The 20,309-nt window shown below is 43.9% G+C and overlaps 5 protein-coding genes across 5 annotated transcripts; 2 read left to right on the top strand and 3 right to left on the bottom strand.

Annotated features, from left to right (window-relative positions):
• Positions 1-8,787: 8,787 nt before the first annotated feature.
• Positions 8,788-13,616, bottom strand: BCR41DRAFT_339688 (P-loop containing nucleoside triphosphate hydrolase protein). Its single transcript, XM_022022170.1, has 5 exons — positions 13,382-13,616; positions 13,047-13,306; positions 12,701-12,942; positions 10,056-12,577; positions 8,788-9,935 (listed from the first exon to the last, which is right to left on the bottom strand). Exons 1-5 carry the CDS (start codon positions 13,478-13,480, stop codon positions 8,799-8,801), a joined length of 4,260 nt encoding a protein of 1,419 aa, XP_021878598.1. The 5' UTR covers positions 13,481-13,616; the 3' UTR covers positions 8,788-8,798.
• A 219-nt stretch (positions 13,617-13,835) lies between these two features.
• Positions 13,836-14,525, bottom strand: BCR41DRAFT_359070 (hypothetical protein). The gene has a single exon (XM_022025170.1). The coding sequence runs from the start codon at positions 14,385-14,387 to the stop codon at positions 13,893-13,895; it is 495 nt and encodes a 164-aa protein (XP_021878597.1). The 5' UTR covers positions 14,388-14,525; the 3' UTR covers positions 13,836-13,892.
• Positions 14,526-14,564: 39 nt separating this feature from the next.
• On the top strand, positions 14,565-17,136 carry BCR41DRAFT_359065 (WD-repeat region-domain-containing protein). The gene is made up of 11 exons (XM_022025169.1): positions 14,565-14,659; positions 14,760-14,945; positions 15,038-15,094; positions 15,198-15,346; positions 15,441-15,630; positions 15,735-15,849; positions 15,985-16,114; positions 16,224-16,428; positions 16,535-16,606; positions 16,730-16,903; positions 17,000-17,136. The coding sequence occupies exons 1-10, from the start codon at positions 14,588-14,590 to the stop codon at positions 16,757-16,759; spliced, it is 1,206 nt and encodes a 401-aa protein (XP_021878596.1). The 5' UTR covers positions 14,565-14,587; the 3' UTR covers positions 16,760-16,903; positions 17,000-17,136.
• Positions 16,756-17,619, bottom strand: BCR41DRAFT_359063 (NUDIX hydrolase domain-like protein). Its single transcript, XM_022025168.1, has 4 exons — positions 17,499-17,619; positions 17,383-17,403; positions 17,225-17,266; positions 16,756-17,140 (listed from the first exon to the last, which is right to left on the bottom strand). Exons 1-4 carry the CDS (start codon positions 17,596-17,598, stop codon positions 16,839-16,841), a joined length of 465 nt encoding a protein of 154 aa, XP_021878595.1. The 5' UTR covers positions 17,599-17,619; the 3' UTR covers positions 16,756-16,838.
• Positions 17,620-17,835: 216 nt separating this feature from the next.
• On the top strand, positions 17,836-19,835 carry BCR41DRAFT_359062 (hypothetical protein). The gene has a single exon (XM_022025167.1). It carries the CDS (start codon positions 18,188-18,190, stop codon positions 19,748-19,750), a length of 1,563 nt encoding a protein of 520 aa, XP_021878594.1. The 5' UTR covers positions 17,836-18,187; the 3' UTR covers positions 19,751-19,835.
• Positions 19,836-20,309: the final 474 nt, after the last annotated feature.

Here is a 20,309-nt window from a genome sequence, read left to right as displayed (position 1 = left end):
TCCCCTTGACGGCCAAGACGCGCAAAAACCAAGCCAAAGTATTGGGGCCACCACCCCAATTGCAATGAATTCCACTCAACGCTGTTCTTATAATCCCAAAAAGGGACTAAAACAAATGCAAGTTGATCAAGAGCGCGCTGCTACCGAGACAGCAATTGACGAAGACGACGAAGAAATGGATGACGAAACAGAGTGGATCGAAGTTCAGAGAACTAAGGAAAGGTTTTTCGTGGCCACGGCTCCTGTGGATCTGATCTATGGCGACACCTACGCTATGAAAAGAGATGAACTCCAGCAGATCCTCATTCACCAAGGCATCCACTGCACGGAGGGACCAACCCGTATCAAGAATAAGGACGGACAAAAAGTTTTTCGCGTCGCCGTTGAAACGCTGGGTGACCTAGAGAACCTGCTGGAACTCACTCACCATAAAGAAGACGAAGAAAACGGAACATCTTCGGAGCAGCCTATCTTCACCAGAGTCGATCAGGACCAACGCATCACAGAACAGGATAGATCAGTTGAAATTTACGGTCTTCATCCCAAGACTGATGATTTCAGGATCAAATCAGCGATGGCTCAGTTTGGCGAAGTGGAAAAAATTGTAACTCGTCCATGCAAAAATGGTATCAAAATTGTGGCAAGAGTTCTCTTTAGACAAGAGGAGAGTGTAAAGAAAATCCAAGCGGAAAAGAAAAAGTGGGTTTTCGTTGGTAGAGATCTTGCTCGTTTAAGTACAATTGGAAAGGAGAAAGTAGTGTGGGAACTGCGTTATGTCGCAAAGCTGTCTCAACTCCCTATGGGAACAACGCCTTTGGACTTGAAAGAGATCCTGGGCGAAAATAAGGCTGAGTTTTTAATTATCCCAAGGATTTTCTCGAAAGAGGGTAAATACACAAAGACTTTACGTGAAGCATTCGTTTATTTCTCATCAGAAGCAGACATGGTTAGCTGCATGGAGATTCCCATTAAAGTAGGTGGGAAAGAAACTATGTGGGGAGATAAAGAAGACAAAAGATGTAGAGAGTGCGGTGAACTAGGCCATATTCAAAGGGTGTGCACAATTTACATTGAAAGAATGAAGACTAAGGCCCACATCCAGGCAGTGAAAGAGTACCAAAGAGGTGGAGCGCTTAAGGTCACGGCTAACCGTACATTTGCACAGATCATTGGAAGTAGCAGCCAAAATGGAGAACAGACACAGAGACAAAGCGAATTGCAAAATGGACCGCAAAATGGACCGCAAAATGGACTGCAGAATGGACAAAACAGCGGACCACAACAAAATAAGCAACAACAGCCTGGACAGCAGCATAATGGACAAAATAAAGCTATGCAAAATGTATTGGAAAAGAAAATTGGACAGCTTCAAGAGACTATCGTTAGAATGCAACAGGAGCAATTACAGCTTGCGCAGACCAATCAGATGTTGATGTCTATAGTGATTCAAATGCTCTCAAAGAATATGGGCATCACTGTCCCTAAGGAACAGCTAATGGCAGTCGGTCTGAGCGCAGACACAAGTCGCAGCGCGATGAAGTCAAAGAAAGGCCAGAACTCCAGTGGACTAGCTATCCCAGACACGAACGAGACTTTGGCCGCTATTATGGCGCTAATGGGCCCACCCAGGGCTGCTGAAAAAACAGTACCATTGCCATCAAAGCCTGTAGTGATAATTGGACAATCCTCAAAACCTTCCTTAAATGAGTAATACGCCTAACATAGTAACATGTAGGACAGTAAATAGAGATGGAAAGAATGATAGATTGAAGTTAGGAACCTTCAATACACAGGGAATTTTAACAGCTGGAAAATTGGAAACACTTTGTCATTGGGGAGAGTCAGAAGAGTATGATGTTATTGCGTTACAAGAGACAAATATGAATCATGGTGCGAAAATAGCAGCAGACTATATAAAACAAGAAAGTTATAAATTTTGGTGGTTAACAGGTGAGGAAGGGAAAACGCGAGGTACGGGAGTCGGCCTCATTATCCACAAGTGGCTATGGGTACATGCTGGGAGAATATCCTCATGTGGAAGCAGAGGGCAGTCTAGAGATTTTAATTTCAAAGGACAATTAAAGCTTCGGGTGATTAATTGTTATGTACCCAGTGAAGATAGAACGAATCGTGAAAAGGAAAAGCAGCGCAGAGAATTAAGCGAGTGGCTCAAAGGAGAATGTATTAGTGCAAGAGCAGAACGCAGGGAGGTAATTATTATGGGAGACTTCAATGGGGTATGCAATCCCAGGATTGACAGAAAAAACTGCACAAGGACCAGCACCAATCCAGAAACCGATATCCTAAAATGGCTACAAACAGAGCAATTCTACGACACCTACAGGGCGTTACACCCAACAACACAAGACTTTACATGCCAAGGTGTCAGCCGAATTGACATGATCTTTACAGATAGCTTGTTGGTGGGCAAGCTTGTGTATGTTGATCACAGTTCGGTTGATGGAGTCTCGTCGGACCATAAAATGGTGACGGCCAATATCACAACCCAAGCACTCATCCACAAGGCAGATCCTCTTAAGTACAAGAAACCCAAAGGCTTCCGCTTTCAATTTCGAGACATTAACAAGACACAGTGGGATGATTTTGAAAATGCCTTAAACATGGCTCTCGACGATCAGGAGAAAATGAGGAATCTTGGACTCAAATATGAGAACCAAAATGAAGGCAGAATAACTCCGGAAGAATTAGAGAAGGTAAAGGTGGAACAAGCGTGGCGCTGGTACTCAAAAACAGTGCTTCGCTGTGCAAAAGCGACCCTACCAGGTAAAACAGTAGGTAGATCAGGGGTGAAACCTCAAGCAGAACTCTCGATCTTACACTTAGTGCGGGACCTAAGCAAGATCAAGCAAGCAACGGTGGCAATTAGACGGAGAAGACGAACCGATCTAGAGGATAGTGCAAGAGAATATCTAGAGGCGGAGCGGATCAAATTCAACAACCACGCGAAATGGATGAGGGAAGAAACGGAAAGAGGAATGGAGGATCTAGGCGAGGTGCCTGGGTGGAACGCAGATGAAGAAGAATGGGAGACATGGAGCAAGGGTATCAAGAAAAGATGGGTACAGGCAATATCGGAGATGCAGACAGAGAGGCGTTTAGAAAAAGCATCGAAGATGACAGAGTGGATTGAACAGAGATGCGGACAGCTGCTTACGGCGACAGGTCGGATGATTGATAAGTTGTTAGGTAGAGGACATGGAAGAGTCATACTGGACAGGATTCAAGTACAGGAGGACGGTGACACTTTCAACATTCTTGAGCCAGAAGGTATTAAAAGGCACGTCAGAGAATGGTTTCAAAAGTGGCACGGTCCCAGGCCTGCAAAACCTCTGGAACAAGGAACACGCTGGGAAAGACAATACGCACCACACGAAAGGATCAAGGAAGAATGGTATGATGGGCTCATGAGCCCACCTTCATGGGAGGAATTTATGGTAGTGATCCAAGAGACACCAAAGAACAAAGCACCAGGAGTATCAGGCACCACGAACGATTTATTTCAACATCAAGGCCAAGTCGGACATAACATTCTTTTCCAGATTGTTGGTGCCACAATAGTCCAAGAAACAATACCAAAGGATTGGAAAACTGGACTATTGTATTGCATCCCAAAGGCAGCAGAATGGTCAGGAAGCATGGCGGAAGTCAGGCCGATTGCGCTTCTAGAACATGCAAGAAAAATCATGTTCACAGTTCTAACCAATAGACTTAGTGAAATGATGCGGCGTCATAACATCTTGCGGGGGCCTAACTTTTCTGTCTTAAAAGGAACGACGACAAAGGACCCAATTCATATCCTCCAAGCAGCAATGGAAGATGCTAGAGAGTTTCGCAAGGAGCAATGGATAGTGTTCCAAGATATGAAAAGGTGTTTTGATTCGGTCAATTGTGCTTCCGATGGTATGTTGTCCAGAGGGCTACGTCGCTTACGAGTTCCAGAGGCATTTATCAGGTTGTGTGAGAACATCGCTGTTACCAAGGTCAATAGAGTTATTACAGAATACGGGCTTACGAAAGAGTACCGCCCAGAATGCGGTCTGGATCAAGGAGGCGTAGAGTGCCCTTTACTCTGGCGAATAGCTTATGATCCACTACTATGTGAAGTTATGGACCACATGAAGGGATACAGAATAGAGGGCCCTCCAGATACACCTCAGCTCGCATGTCTGGCTTTTGTGGACGACACGACATGGATATCTGACTCCAAGCAACATGTACAGGATATACTAGATGTCGCCACGTCCTTTTTTGTTCTTAACGGGGTCGAAATCAATGCGAAAAAGACGCAGGTGCTAACACTAAACAGCAAGCTCAACAATAACAATAATCTCCATTTTGGTACACCGGCAGAAGAAATCCGCCCGCTGGGCAAAGATGACCCTGTCCGGATACTAGGTGTCTGGGTAACAGCCAGAGGGTCGGTGAAGACAACAGAGAACATTGTAGAAAGAGAAGTCACGTCAATGTGTAGTATTCTCTCCTCAAAAGCAGTAACCGACAAACAGACAGCATATCTCATCAATAACGTCCTCATACCCAAGGTGCTTTATAGGATTTCGGCACAGATACTTCCCCCTTCTTTTGTGAGACGAATGACAGGTAAGTATATGAAGCTATGTAAGAGCAAAGCACGTATGCCGTCAACCACACCCAACAGCATAATGCATCACCCTAGATTCTATGCAATTAAAAACTTAGAAGACGCACAGACAGAGGAGCAGATATCAACCCTGTTCCTACGCCTAAATGACAATGGGTTGATGGGACGTATCTGTAGAGCACGTCTCATTGCCCTCCAGAAGCGCCTTAGGACGAGCAAGCTCCCAACTGCAGAGCCACACAAAATAAAAGCATACAAACACAACTTCGCATCAAGCGTCTGTAAACTAATGGCCGATCGACAAGTGAAGTTTGACTTGCAACTAGCAAACGATTTTGGGCTCCCTGGAAATGCTCTCAATATAGCAGACATGCTTCATGGCATTGTGGATGACCAGCCTGTGCGGAAATTAGCAGCAAGAGGAATATATTATGCTGAGCAAACTCTAGACGAGGATTCGTCACTCAAATCCTGGAATGAGGTACGTACGAAAAGGAGAGACCCAAAGGCATCTCCAGCATGGTTCCACAATGTTCAAAATGCCCTTCATGAGTCCCTTTACACACACAACTTTATCGAAGTATGGTGTAGAGACAAAAAGAACATTCTTCAGAGACTAGACGAAGAGGAAGAGAGAGATTTAAGGGAGCTCCAACAGCTAAATGAGGCTGAAAACAATGAGAGAGCAGATGAACTACTCACAGAAGACAATATGTTGGAGGGGCAGCCCACTGAGGTGATGAGGATGATGAAGTTGGATATATAAGTTACCTCAGTGACGTGGAAGACCCCAGAGAGCCACTTGATCCCCTAAGTGTAGAACAGCGGGAGGAAAGAGAAAGAAGAGCACAGTGTTACATACAAGAGGGTATGCAGGAGTATGAAGGATACACTGAGTCTGATCGCGAACTCCAAAAAGAATACTTGCGAGAAAATTTTGAAAAAAGAGAGCGTTTGAGAGAAAAAGAGCGCGAAGCTAACGAGAGGCATAGGCTGTGGAAAGATCCTCAAGGAAGGAAAATGTTACAATTTCGCGACCGTTTGGAAAGAGGGAAGAGGGAGCAATGGTTGCTAAGAAAAATAGAGCAAGAGAGGAAAAAAGAAGAGGCGGAGAGAAGGAGAGTGTGGCGACGTGAACAGTGGGTGCAAGCCAAGCAAGAAGCCGCACACTCGAAGGCTATCGAAAGAGCTCGCCGTCAAGAACGCCTACGGTTACAGGCTAGGTTTCAAAGGCTCGATGAACAAGGAAGAAGAGAACAGCGACGACGAGCGGCTTTCAACCGAGCAAGACGTAGAGCACAAGAGCGAAACAAGATACGTGGATGCCATGAACTCGATGAACAAGCTCTCAATAGGAGGCTCAGGACTCCTCAAGAACAAGGAATAATAAAATCCCAGAGGGTCATCATCGGTGGTTTGGCTCCTCTGAGTGCCTAGGTGTAGAGATCCCACAGGTTGACATGGACAATATACTGCGTCAAAGAGAGAAACTATCAACGATGAGTCAGCTAACGCTTTACTTCGATGGGTCCCTTGAAGAGGCAGGAAGAAGGGCGGCGCGGATGGCTTTCGGAGTGGTGGCTCAGATAGGCCCAGAAAGCTTCTCAAATGTAGTTTCAGGTAGAGTCGATGGGTATGCTTCATCCACCAAGGCAGAGCTAGTAGGACTGTACGCAGCCATCCTAGTCAGTCCCCGTAACGTTCCAACGACTGTCTACATAGACAACATGGCGGTAGTGGTTCAGTTCAAGGACCTTGCTCAAAAGCGAGAAGCAAGCACTGAACGGCAGCGATTGCGATCCAAGTACGCAGTGTGGTGGGCAGCCATTTCGAGAGCGCTCTTTAAGCAGGGCGGGAAGGTAACTGTGAAATGGATCAAGGGCCATGCTGGGAATAGAGGCAATATAAGGGCAGACCAAGCCGCCAAAGATGCCCATTTTAGCGAAATGTGGACAATCAAAGGACTGGAACACAACGATCTGCGCTGTCACGCTATTTTCGAGAACGAGGTGGTGGAGGATGATCTTAGACACCTGCTAAAGCTCCAATCAGCAGTGAGAACACATTACTTGTGGGCGTCTCAGAACAGAGTCAGGAATTATATTGCAGACTGGCGAGAAGTAGAATGGAAAGCAAGCCTGCATATTCTTCACGATGGCAACACGCCTAGAGGCCTCTTCACCAGCCCAGCAGATTGTCACAAGAGAGCGCACAGAATAAAAAAGGTCCATGGTATGCTTCCTACACTCACTTATATGAGGCAGTGGCGACCGGACCTGTATGAGACTGACATCCGCAGGATGTGTGAACAGGAGCAGGAGGACATAGAACACCTCTGGCGATGTCCCATGACACTGGACGAGCAATTGAAAGGTTGGAAGCAGGCCATAGAACTCATCACGAAGGATGGCAAAAGAGCATTAGTGAAGGAGAAGAAGCTCTGGGAAGACAAACAAGGGAAAACACAGGAGCCAAACCTGAATAAAGGAGGCCCCTCGTTTACACCTGTAGCCGACAACGTGATTTGGGGCTCTTTGGAAGCGATGTTCAAGGGCGTCAGAGAGATTCGACATGCAAGCACTCTGTTTGGTGAGGAAGACGTGGATATGGGACGGAGGAACGAGGGTGAGGATGCCCACTGGACTGTCCAAGACTTGTACCACGGTTTGGTGCCGAAGGAACTGATACAAAAATGGAAGACGATCTTCAGAACCACAGCATCGATCTCAAGGTACATTGTTTGCCGCTTTGTCAAGTCAATCGAGGAACTCGGCAGGACTGAAATCTGGAACAGACGCTGCAAAGTCACCGTCAACTGGGAAAGAGACAATGGTATCACCTCTGTGAGCAAACGCGCCAGGGGACGCAACTGTGTTGGGAGGCACAGACGTAGGCTCTCACCAGGGACAACGACGAACAGCAGATGTGAAGGCGATCAGGACTGAGGCAGACCGGCGAGTGGCGGCAAGCTACCGGCAGCAGGTGGAATTGGCGATTATGGAGCGCCTGGAAAGCTGTAAATTTTTGATGATTGAGGACAGCGGCTAAAGGATGACCTTCGCGCACAACAGGCCAAGTAGGGAGTAGAACCGTGCCACAGGTCCTCTGGGACCAAGGAAGTCTACTCAATGCTGACGTGGTTTATGAACAGGATGTAGTACTGTGGCAGTATGACGATGCGGCTTCGGTCGATTATTGGATACCGCTTTATTTGCGACCCCAGTAATGGGGCAACCCATTTATAGAGCTAACATCTAAATAAATCCTACATGACCTCGTGGTCCTTGTTATCAAAAAAAAAAAAAAAAAAAAAAAAAAAAAAGGGATCAAGGAAGTCTACTCAATGCTGACGTGATTTATGAACAGGATGTTGTACTCTGGTAGTATAACGATGCGACTTCGGCCAATTATTAAACACCGCTTTATTTGCGACTCTAGTAATGGGACAACTGTTACGTACCGAGGCTTGGGAGTGCACCTCAGGTGCACTTCCATTTTTATTCATAAGGTCAGAATATCATGTGACGGTCATAGAGAGTCCTTGATAAAAGACTCTCGTTTGACAATAATAAAAACAACTTTGATCTCCTTGACTTCTAATATCTGAAAAACATCTCAACAACCTCATTTATAGAGCCAACATCTGAATAAATCCTACATGACCTTGTGAGTCCATGTTTTCAAAAAAAAAAAAAAAAAAAAAAAAAGAAGAAAAGGAAAAGGGGAATGAGAGAGGAATATAAAGAAGCGCCCATCGAGCTAACAGTGGCGGGCGTCATGCTACCCACGATGAACTCACAAGTAAACGAGTCGAATAATACTAAGTGTTATAAGAAAATACTGTCTACTTTGAAGGATCGTTTCGTTGAATTTGTTTATGCCTCTACGGTTTAAGGTTAAGGTTGATTCAATCAAATCCCGACCTGGCTCGTGTATTGAATTGTCGACCCTAATTTTACAACAAATGAAAAAAAAAAAAAAAAAAAAGGAATCAGTGGTTATGGTTATAACAGGTTATTACAGCTATACTTCCCACGTGTCATGCAAATGCAAACATAATCCCTTACGTTAGTAAATACCATATCCTGTAGGCCCCAATCATTAGTAGAACAACCTCCCGTCAAGGACAGCACTGCGTATGTTGTTTTTATTTTTATTTTTGCATTATTATCTCTTTTTAATGATGAATAGAATTGTTATGCTTCTCCCAATGCTCCTTTGCAGCTTGTTTCAGCTTAGCTTCATTTTCTGGCCCAGTTCCCTCAACCATCCCCTTGAGCCAACCTCTGCCCTTGTTATTGGATGTCATACCATTGTGGGCATCGTCCTTCAAAAGTTCCCAAGGCTCCCCAAATTCTACCACTTCCCCTTGGTCCAATACCAGGATCCGATCATAATCTCCAATGACCGTATTTAATCGATGTGCAATCGTAAAGATGGTTGCACCCTTGAACTGAGACGAAATAGCTTTCTGGATCATGCGGTCCGACTGTAAATCCACATTGGCGGTTGCTTCATCCATTACAATGATCTTACTCCGTCGCAATATCGCTCGCGCCAAGGATAATAACTGACGTTCCCCTACACTAAAATTCTTGCCATTATCATCAACAACAGCATTCAGTCCACCTTCGAGGCATTGGGCCATCTGCTTCAGCTCTGCAGCCTCCAATGCAGCCCAGATATCGGCGTCCTGATATTGAGAAAGGGGATCGAGATTGAACCGTAGCGTCCCTCGGAACAAGAACGGCTCTTGAGGGATAATAGCCATCTTTTCGCGTAAATCGTGTACACCAATCTTGCTAATATCAATTCCATCGATTGAAATCCCTCCGCGACGAGGCGGGTCGCCAGTTGTAGTTTCAACAAGGCGAAAGAGAGCGCTGACCAAACTTGATTTGCCTGCGCCAGTGCGGCCCACAATACCGACGCGTTCACCTGGACGGAAATCCAACGAGATGTGCTTAAGCACAGGCTTGTCTCCGCGGGGGTAAGTGAGGGATACGTCCTCGAACGTGACTTGAGCTTCGCTTGGCCAGCTGTTAGGTACTATTGGAGTATGGTCGAGATTAAATTCATGACGTTTGGTTGCTTCAGGCTGAAGGTGCGCATATTCCATCATGCGCTCGACTGAAACCATCAGGATTGCAACCTCGACGCTCATACGGATAGCCCACTGTAACTCGCCTGACAAACTAATGACAGAGGACATGGCCAGACCGGCTCTGGAGGCCTCTTGAGTGTCACGCACGGCCACACAAGCAATAGCAGTGACACCCAAGAAGAGAGCCGAAACTGCATCGAGGCGGTACCCCTGGAAAAAACATCAGAAGTTAAACAGAACAAGGAGAGCTATTTGTTAGTGCCTTAAGTAACATATGCGCACATCCACATCCGGAAAAAAATAAAAATAAAAAGTAAAAAAAAAACATACAAGCCAGCGTGCCATAGCTAAGTAGGTAAAAAAGGCGCGCCCATTGTCTTCCTGGGTCTTTATATGCTCTTTCATAAAGTCTCCGCTGACACCAAATATACGAATGGTACTTAATCCATGTAATGTTTCCGAAAGATGAGAGTAGATAGGTGAGCGTGATTGACTGTCGATGCGTTTGACTTGTCGGCTGGATTTCATGTATAACCATCGCAAGCCTGCAAACCCTGCCAAGATAAAAGGAATGGCGAGGATAACCCATGGATTGACAATACAGACCGTGACCACCGAGCCTAGAAGCATAAATCCAGTCTGAATTGCTTCGAAAAACACAACAGGTAGCAGCTCGTCGCATAGCGCCATGTCCTTTGAGAATCGATTCAAAACCCGGCCATGTGGGTTCGCATGAAAGAAATCAATGCCAGTCCGCAGGAGTGCATCCAGCATGGCTCGAAACATATTTCGGGCACTTGAGACCACGCAATCAAAAAACAAATGAGATCGAATAAGAGTCATAATGACGGTGCCTAAGCAGTATAGCCCAAAAGCTGTAGGGTAGTATGACCTAGCCTGCTCCGCCGCTGTTGCACTAGACCACACTGTCAAGAAGAATTCGCTCCCAACCATAATGGCCTGGGCAGAGGTAAGACATATCACAGTGAGCATGAGCTTAGACCAAGTGGAGCCGATCCTGAAAAACTCGAGATACGCCTTGGGGGAGGTCTCACCAGTAGCCACTTCTTCGACCGTCAAGTTTTTCTCCATTATACTGGCGCCATCATCATTGTCACCATGATTCTTTGCCTCGCCTTCTGTTTCAATTTCGTTGCTGATAATATTCACATTGCCTGGTGTTTTATCCTGAATCAACTTTGCATCATTAGTTGACATCTCATCTTCCTCTGGGGCCACTGAAGTTTTGTTCGCAAATTCACGAAGGACATTTATAAAGCGAGTGCGCAATTGGATACTCTTAGCAGAAGTCCCATCGACCTGCTGCTTGATTTTAACTTCCTCTCCCATAATCTCATCCACAGGACCCATATGCGTGATTTGTCCACGCTCTAGCACCATGACTGTCTCGCAGTCTTTGATGTATTGTAATTGATGAGTTACCAACACACGCGCCTTGCCCTTCAAAAACCCATTGATACAGTTGTCAAATAGCGCTCGGCCCACCTTAGAGTCCACAGCAGACAGAGGATCATCAAGGACATATAGATCCGAATCCCTGTATGCGGCCCTAGCAAGAGAGACGCGGGCACGCTGGCCACCACTGAGAGTAACGCCCTTTTCTCCAATGATGGTGGCATCACCTTGAGGAAACAGCGATAGATCACGGGTCAATTCGCATGCCTTGATGACCTTGCTGTACCGCTCCTGATCAAACTTTGATCCGAATAAGATGTTGCTCCTAATCGAACCTGCAAAAATCCATGGCGACTGTGCAGAGTAGGACATGGTAATTGGCCGTTGTTGGTTATCGGAGCCACACAGTTGAGCCGGGCTCATAGAACCAGAAGTAAGAGTCATTTCTCGAAGAATCGCCATACAGAAACTAGATTTGCCACATCCAACAGGTCCAACAATCGCAAGTAGCTCGTCATGTCGGAGTGTCATGGTGATGTCGTTGAGGATAGCCTTTTTGAATGAGCCTAGAGCATTGGCGCCATCGCTCCTGTCGTGGTTAATGCCGTCAAGCGTGGGATCAATAAGGTCTTTTGTCTCAATGTTCATGATCTTATTTTCCGCTCCTGCTTCTTTGGATTGCTTCTCCTTCGCGGACAACTCTAAAATCATGTTTCTATCCTCAGTCTCAATTGCCCAAGAGAAGCTAGCATTTTTCATTTCGACTAAAATCTCCGGAGTTTGAGGCCACTGTCCTTGCTTTTCTTCTTTTGGTGCAAATGTTGTTGATTCAATCTCATTTTCTATACTTCTCAGCTCAGGCAACAGTAAGAAATCTGTGATACGCTTGGCTGAGACTCTGACTTCAGCCATGGATGCGAGTGCCTTGGGGAAAAAGGAGGTCATGGTCTGCCTCACGATATTGAACAGCGTCAAGGAGACAAAGACTTTGTCTGCGGTCAGGGTCTTGCCTTGTAGCCAATAGGCCACGAATGCGCACAGTGCAATCAAAGGCTGGAAAAAGAAATAGATGGACAAGTTGGCAGCTTGCATGACATTAGATTTCCAGATGTATTTGAGCTCAATTGACCGGAGTGCCATAATCCTTTCCTGGAACGGGACTTCCCATGCACAAAGCTTGACCAGTGCGATCCCAGAGAAGACGTCTGAAAGGGTTCGGATACGATCATCACGTGCATGAACTGTCTTGGAGCGAATTTTGCCGAAACGACGCCCGAATAAGACTTGAATGGGCATTAAAATTGCGAAAGCAAGGAGACCAGCCAGACAGGCAACGCCAAGTTCCCTCCAGAGAAGGTACATGACAGCAATCATCTCAAGAGGGCCAAGGACAGAATACATAAAGAACGGCGCACAGTTCTCGAATGGTTGGAGATCTATTGTACATCGAAAAAAAAAAAAAAAAAAAAAAAAAAGCAATGAGTTTATGAGCTATTATTACTAAATCTCTGTCTATAAGAGGAAAAGGTATTTTTAAAGCAGAAAATATATTGGATTACCATTTGATATCAGATTAACAACAGTGCCAGTGGAGATGGCACTGGAGGTGGAGAGTGTCAGACACTTGCGATACATGAGCGCAATCAAACCTTGACGTGTCCAAGTGCCGATGCGGAGGATGTGAAAGAAATTGTGATGATGGACCGTGCCACGGAAGAGTGTGACCAAGAAAAGGCCAATGGCATAACTCATGCCCTCTCCCACGGTCATGTCAGGAGTATTAAAGAACCGAATCACGTATCTGTACTCAGTAGCGAAGTAAGCAAAGAAAGCATGTTAATGTCAATATTGATTGGAGGGATGATCAAGCAAAATGAAATTCATCTATACAGTTTGTTTACCCACCCAAGAAGTACAGTCTCGACAACCTTGCACACAGACTCCACCAGAGCTGAGACGAATGGGACACACGCATATAGGCCAAAGCACCTCCATAGGACTTTCAGTAGGTTCGGTCGTTTCATCTTGTTATTATTTTTCTTGAGGCTGGCTTGCTTCTTTTCTTGAACTTCACGAGTCCATTCCTGCAGAACCAAGTCGGAGATACGCTGGATCTTGTCCTTTTTAGACAAGTCTTGCATGTCATCAGCTACTAGGGTATTTTTCTATATATTTGAGTGAACGACTAAATTAATGGAATGGAAAAAATAAACATGTGATTGCAACACATTTAGACGTACTCTGCCATAGAGCAGCATTGGCTGTATCCAATGGAAGGTGATATAAGAGAAGATATTAGCCTGCTCGATAGCAGCAGGAGAGCGTTTGTTGTCTCCCATTGTATGTTTATGGGATCGGTAATATCATAAATTTACAACGGTATTAGGTGTATTTGGAATAGGTGTTTGACACACACAGAAAAAAAAAAGAGGATAGGATATTCTTCTTTTTATGATCAGATAATGTGAACACTACATATATTAACTGCGGCAGGCATTCTTTTTTCCTAGCGACACAGCAGATCGGATTTATACAGATATTTCCGTTTTTTAGCCTCCGAAATGATCATTTACACAATGTTTCTAGTTGCTCCTTTGGCTCCAATCGTGCAAGAGCAATGGAATGTCAGAATACTTTATATTTTTTGAACTACCGTCACCTTTCCCTTAATAGTCGTAGTTTGGAACTTTGGGTCCCAGAGTTTATTTAGGAGCATACATGAAATTTATTGTTGTACCAAATAATAGGCGGTTATAAGAAAATACCACCTTCAGCAGCGTCATTATTCCCTTCGTTATCAGTTGCCATAGCCGATACCTCCTCCTGAACATCTGAATCCGAAATGTTTTCTGTAGCACGTCTTCTCACAATGGCTTCCATCAATTGCTCACATATCCGTTCGTATTTCGCAATTATCGCCTTGTTTTCCTCAATCGCCAGCAAGAACTCGGGATCGGGACCCAAGGCGTCAATCTGATTGGCATCGTCACTACTGCTGTCACCGTTATTATTTACGTCTGATTTTTGCTGTTGTTGCTGTTGCTGTTCCTGCTCAATGAAGTCTGCAATTTCCTTATTAGATTGCTTTAGTTGTTGGATAGCGCGTTGAAGGCGCCAATGTTCTTGCTCAAGCGAAGCTAATTCAAGAGATTCAAGAATCTCTGCAAGCCTTGTAGGGGAGGCTGAGGCAAAGGCTGTACCAGAGATAAGGCCAAAGGAGGCAGGTGGTGCAATGACTGAATCCATGTAGTTTAATTAGCTTTTGTATCAGTGAGATTATAGAGTAGATGCAATGTAAGAAGAAATGTTAAAAAGAATGAACCTTTGAACGTGACAAGCAAAAAACTCGTTGAGTATCGATGGCTGTTTCGGGGTAAAAGCAAAAGTTTGTTGCATGTTAGGACTTTCTTTTTGATCATTCGCTTACAATTTATAGACATTCAGAAATGCAGTCATTCCCATTATTACTCGAGTGGAGCACTGATCCTGTCATGTATCATGGGTTTCTTTCTGTTATGGTGTGTTCCTGCCCGTTGTCGGGAATTTATCGATGTTTGTTGAAAAAGTAATAGTGAAAGAAAAGAAGGGACTGATTATTTCCCGTTGAGGGATGAGTAGGATAGGGAACTTGAGATCTGGATAGAACTACCCTATACTGCTAACAGAAGAACAGAGACAGATAATAATATTAAATCTAAATCGACTACTGGACAGCTCAGGCTTTTTACTGCCAACGTGGGGGTCATCTTTGGTACAGATGAGCTGCAAAAGATCCTTGAAGGGCACGAAGCACAGTTGCAGAAGGTATAGGTTTTTTTTTTATTTTTTTTTTTTATTTTTTTTTTTTTTTTGACTACTCTCTAATCGTTCTATTTGTTAAATCATTACTCATATAGAAAATGGACGAGGCTTCTAATATGGAAGAGTTTTTAGCAGAGCTGGTCGATACACTGGTACAGTGGAGATGGCATTCAACTCTTGCTGTACACGAAGTGCTTTGATCTGAAAACAATTTGTCCTCAAATCGATATGTTGTTTACATAATCAACATAACAGGAAGCGATTTTAAGCAGTAAAAAAACAAATGCGGAACAACAGAGATCCCTTTCGTATTGGACGCATGTCATTAAGCAACTGGATGCTTTGGGGTGGGAGAGAGTAACTAACTTGAACAAGGATCTTTCACAAGCCCAGATTGAGCTCAGGTATCGATTTATTTTGGTATAACAATTGCATTCATCAGTATTTTTTTAATTATTCTTTTTTTTTTTTTTTTTTTTTTTTTTTTTCACCCATTAGCGATGCTTCGGGACGCAAACATCTATTGACAGTTGATTTCCCGCCTGGATATCCAGCTGTTCCCTTCAATTTGAAGCCCTTAGAAATCCCAGAGCATGATATACAGCGACTATCACAAACACTCACTTCTAAATCCCTCTCTCTAAATCAAGAAAACGGACTATTGGCTGCAGTAGAATGCGCAGAAAAGGTAATGCTTTTTATTTTATTTTATTTTATTTTATTTTATTTTCCCTTCCGCGCGATAGAGTTTTCAAATATTTAAACCATACGTCTTTTTTACTTCAACAATAGCAACTTCGCGATTTTACAGATTTCTGGGACGTGATGCAGGACATTGACGACAAAACATGGGTAGTAGATCCAGAAAAACCAACAAAAGCGGATTGTATGAGACGATGCGTTTTAGGTATTTTTATTTTATTTTTTTCTTTAAATAATCACTCTCCATTTGATAATGAGGAAAAAAAACCATAGATTATGTCGTCCCATTTAACTCATTGAATCCATTTTATGTCTTTTATGCATCGCTTATCGCTTCCAGGCAACCATTGCACCATTCAGATAGTAATTGATCCCACGTCGCCACGATCTATGCCTGAAACACGATTGATTGGCCCTGCATCAAGTATCGAATCTATGCGGACCAAATTGTATAAAAACGTATCCTTATGGTAGGTTCAGAGATAACTACGGGTAAGAAAAATAGAGTGTCCATTTGCTTGTCTTAATGATTTTTTTTTTTTTTTTTTTTTTTTTGTTGGATCCCGTGGTGCTGAACAGGGATAAGATGAAATTGCCACGTGAGAACTTGGAGGCGCTGCTTGAGCTTCCTAATGGCTTTCCAACTCCAGTGACTGCCAGCAAGGAAGAAATCAATATCGAATGTGGAATATGCTACTCATTTCGGTATGAGGGTCAGATACCGGATCAGCTTTGTAGCAACATTAAATGTCAGCAGCCATTCCATCGTGCATGCTTATATGATGTAAGTCTCGCTTGCTGCTATACACTGTAGGGGGAAATACGTTATCCAGAAAGGGAACGCTTAATCTGAAGATGCTGATAAAAAGATTGTTTTTCGGCTGGCATAGTGGCTACGGAATTTGACTACAACACGACAAAGTTTCAATACCCTCTTTGGTGTATGCCCTTATTGCAATGAGGTATTCACAGAGCAAAATTGCAGTCTTCTTGGCCATTTATATCCTACCGCTAGTAAATGTTTTTCACTAATCTTCTCTCTTTTACGCATTGTTTCTTAAATACTAAACCATGTTGTTATTTAGACCATTACTACAACGGCTCCAAGGGCGTGAAATCTTACAACAATATAAAATACTGTTCATTGTATAATATATCTTCCTTAACTCTATTGTATGTTGACAGCTTCAATTATTATTTTCTGGCACTCTGGGCAAACACCGATGTTAGGTCGTGCTCTGTAATCAACTTGGCCAAAGGTGAGAAAAGTGGTCTGTAGGGTCCATTATCGTCGAGTAGTTGTCCTTGTGTGATCCATTCCCATCGCTCACATTTCAATGGTTCCATGACCTTAGCCTCAGCATTGCCAACAACATTAGCGGAGATAAAGACGGTTACGTAGTGTCTGTCAATATCAGACATAATATTGTTGTTGGCAGTGACGACCTTGGCTGAGGCTGGGTCAAGATTGAGGCCGGTTTCCTCCTGTGCTTCTCCTATAAAAGTGAATTTAGTGTTTTAATAATTATACTTCACTAATGATGCATATAGTAGGGAAATGAATACTGCTTAAGACTTACGGATGGCACATTCTTCAAATGTTTCGCCAAACTCAAGATGGCCTGATAAAAGCAAAGAGTAATGTTAAGGATAGTTAGAGTATGTTCCAATGCCCACAAGCTTGAGTATCCTCTAAAATCTTTGCTTCATATGCATATGATAAAGCGGGGTAGATTACCTCCAGCAAGCTGCCATGTATCTAAATGGAATCCAAAAAAAGTACACAATGATTGAGATGTGAAGCGTTCAAAATTTTTGCCACCAATTTTGCCTTAAATTTTATGAAGTACGTACTTGCTCCATGGCTTCCGATTCTTTTTCCAACCAAGACCTTGCCTTGGTGCATGGTCAACACACCAATCCCGACCTGGACAGCTTTGTTTGCGATCGTCATTGCTTGATTTCTTTATTAAATGTACTAAGTGAGAAGGAAAAAAAAAAAAAAAAAAAAGCAAGAACGGGGAAAAGGAGCTCGGCGTTCTTTGAATGTCTGTGTGACTGGACTGCTTGGCGCATGGGACCCGAATCAGCTGGGCTAAATCTGGAGAAAGGGCACCATGAGCAAAAGTGACTCATCAATGTCCATCATAGCCCATGTTTTGTTACTATTTACTAGCTTGTAGTCATCCCTCTCCGTTGACCATAAAAAAAGAATAGCACAGCGGGGGAGAATAGTAATGAGTCTAGTTACTTTCTTTGTCTCAATGTGAATATAAGAATGCTCCATAGATGCCATGAGATATTTATAAGAGGCAGGACGCAATAACGATGAATGTCTGTGGTTTAACACATTGAGGATTTGAGGATTTGTACTGTGCGAAGTAAATGGGCAGAAATAGGTCTAACATCACCTGGCTACCGCGTCACTTCATTTCATCCCATCCTTTTCTTCTAATCATCCTTTTCTTGGACACGCAACCCTTACTCTACTTAATCCCTCATCTAACTTTTATAGATGCCCTCAATCTCTTTTTGCATTCGAAATGCCTAATCTTGACGAGCTTATTAGCCTTCCAGAGTTATTTGAGCCTCTTGCTCAATATCTCGAACGACCTAGCATTGTATCCTGTATCCGTGTTTCGAAACGATGGCATCGCTCCTTTTTTCCGGTCCTTTGGCGCACCATTGGGCGTCAACTGCCTGAAGACTTCTCTAAACATGGACATCTTGTCCAGAAGTTGGATCTATCCATTGACAGTTGGTCTTCCTCTCAATATCTGAGCATCAGCAAATACTGCACTCATCTCCGAGACCTGAGGCTAGATTTCTTTACAGAACCAACCCCGGATGGAGTCAGTCATTTCTTCAGACCAGAACCAGAAAATGGCTTCGTGGGCAATCACACCAAGACTCTAGAGATCAAGTTTTGCAAGACTTTCCCTTTGGGACTTGTGGTACCATGGATATCATATGTGAAGTCGACAGGGTATCTGCAAAACCTTCAGCATTTCAGGATCGGGAGCGGCCAATCTTCTTCTCCTGGACAGCATGTCCGAATGAAGGATATGATAGAGTTTTTGCACCTGTTTCCTAGTCTCAAAACACTACGTTTGCAAGATGTTCCGTTGATAGAATTGTCCCTGGGTTCTCCCCAAGGGTTTGAGACTGAAGAAGCGGAGATTTCAAATCTAGAGGAGTTAGAGTTTATCCCTCATGATTACCAGGCCCTCTCTCGTGTGCTACAAAGAACGCCCCATCTTCGCCGGCTCTGTATTCAAATGTTGTATGACCCGGAGATATTACCACTTATCCAGAGACTCTGCTCTGAATTAGAAACTTTTCAATTCAGAGACATTTGGAAGACGGAAGATCGAAGGATGGGAGGTCGAAGGATGGAAGGCCCAGAACCGGATTGGTCATTGTTCTTGTCAGCGTATCCGGGTATGCAGGCCCTGTTATTCAGCAACACAATTGTCAGTGACCAGACCGCCTATACGATTGCGACCACCTGCCGGAATCTCAAGTCGCTCAAAGTATATCGGGGCACCAAAATCAGCACTGATGGTCTGCTCAAGATCCTAAAGTCTTGCCCATCCTTGCAGATTCTCCACTGTATGACTAATTCTTATACAGGAGATTTGTTTAGCGAGACCAACCCTTGGGTATGTTATGAATCATTGGAGGAACTCAAGGTGTTTAATGTCTTCCTGAAGGAACCTGAGGAGAATATTGCGTTCCGAACCAGGATCCGAGAGTTGAAACGACTTGAATTGCTTAGCATAAGTGGTAAAGGTTTCAAGATAGAGTCGCTGGTGAGCAAAGAAGATGTGTCCATGGTGCAATCACAGCTACACGAGACTTCAACTGCAGCTTCCGCACCTCCAGAAACCACCCCGATGTTGACTACAGAAGCGACACAATGGCGTCTGGGGGTCATTGTGATGCCTTCGCTTGAGGACGGACCGATCACGATGCTGCAGCTCAGGACAATATTAACAACGATGCCTCGAGTCCAATCAATCAATTTTAATAGTGCGTATAGTAGGGATGCGATGATTTGGTTGCAGCAGTATCGACCATACCTAGAAATAGGATTCTTATGGTAGTAAGAGACAACAAGTACGGGTGAGAGGAAGGACGTATTTTATGGATTGAGCTGTTTATTTCTGTTTACGTGTATGTAGTTCATGGTGTTAAATGTATCTATATAAATATAACAATAAATATAACAATATCCTCGATCACTCCAGCCAATCAGCTCTTAATTTTTTATGCATAGTTTACACACTATTTGCTGGTGTCTCAGGGTCTCAGATCCGAGCAGATAATGAAAAGAATAAATATTTGACATCAACCATCAACAGCAAGATATCTCATCCTCTTCACCATTATTGCCATAGCTTTTCACCTGCTCAGACTTTCCTATTAAGCCTTTTCGGCCGTTACCTTTCATTTCTCTCTTCATAATTTCCATTCAGTAATCATCATGTCCGTGTCTCCTCGCAAATATCGACCCATCCTGCCTCGACCAGACCCTACTGATGTCAATGATGACAAACAATTGACCATCGAGCAAAAATTGGAGATCCTAGAAACGTGGGACAGGCATGTTACGAACTATAATAAAGAGCTCGAGGGCGGCTCTAAATTTGTTCCTCCAAAGAA

This window comes from Lobosporangium transversale (genome assembly GCF_002105155.1).
Source record: "Lobosporangium transversale strain NRRL 3116 chromosome Unknown BCR41scaffold_36, whole genome shotgun sequence".
NCBI lineage: Eukaryota > Fungi > Mortierellomycota > Mortierellomycetes > Mortierellales > Mortierellaceae > Lobosporangium > Lobosporangium transversale.
This window is presented reverse-complemented; position numbering and strand designations above follow the sequence as displayed.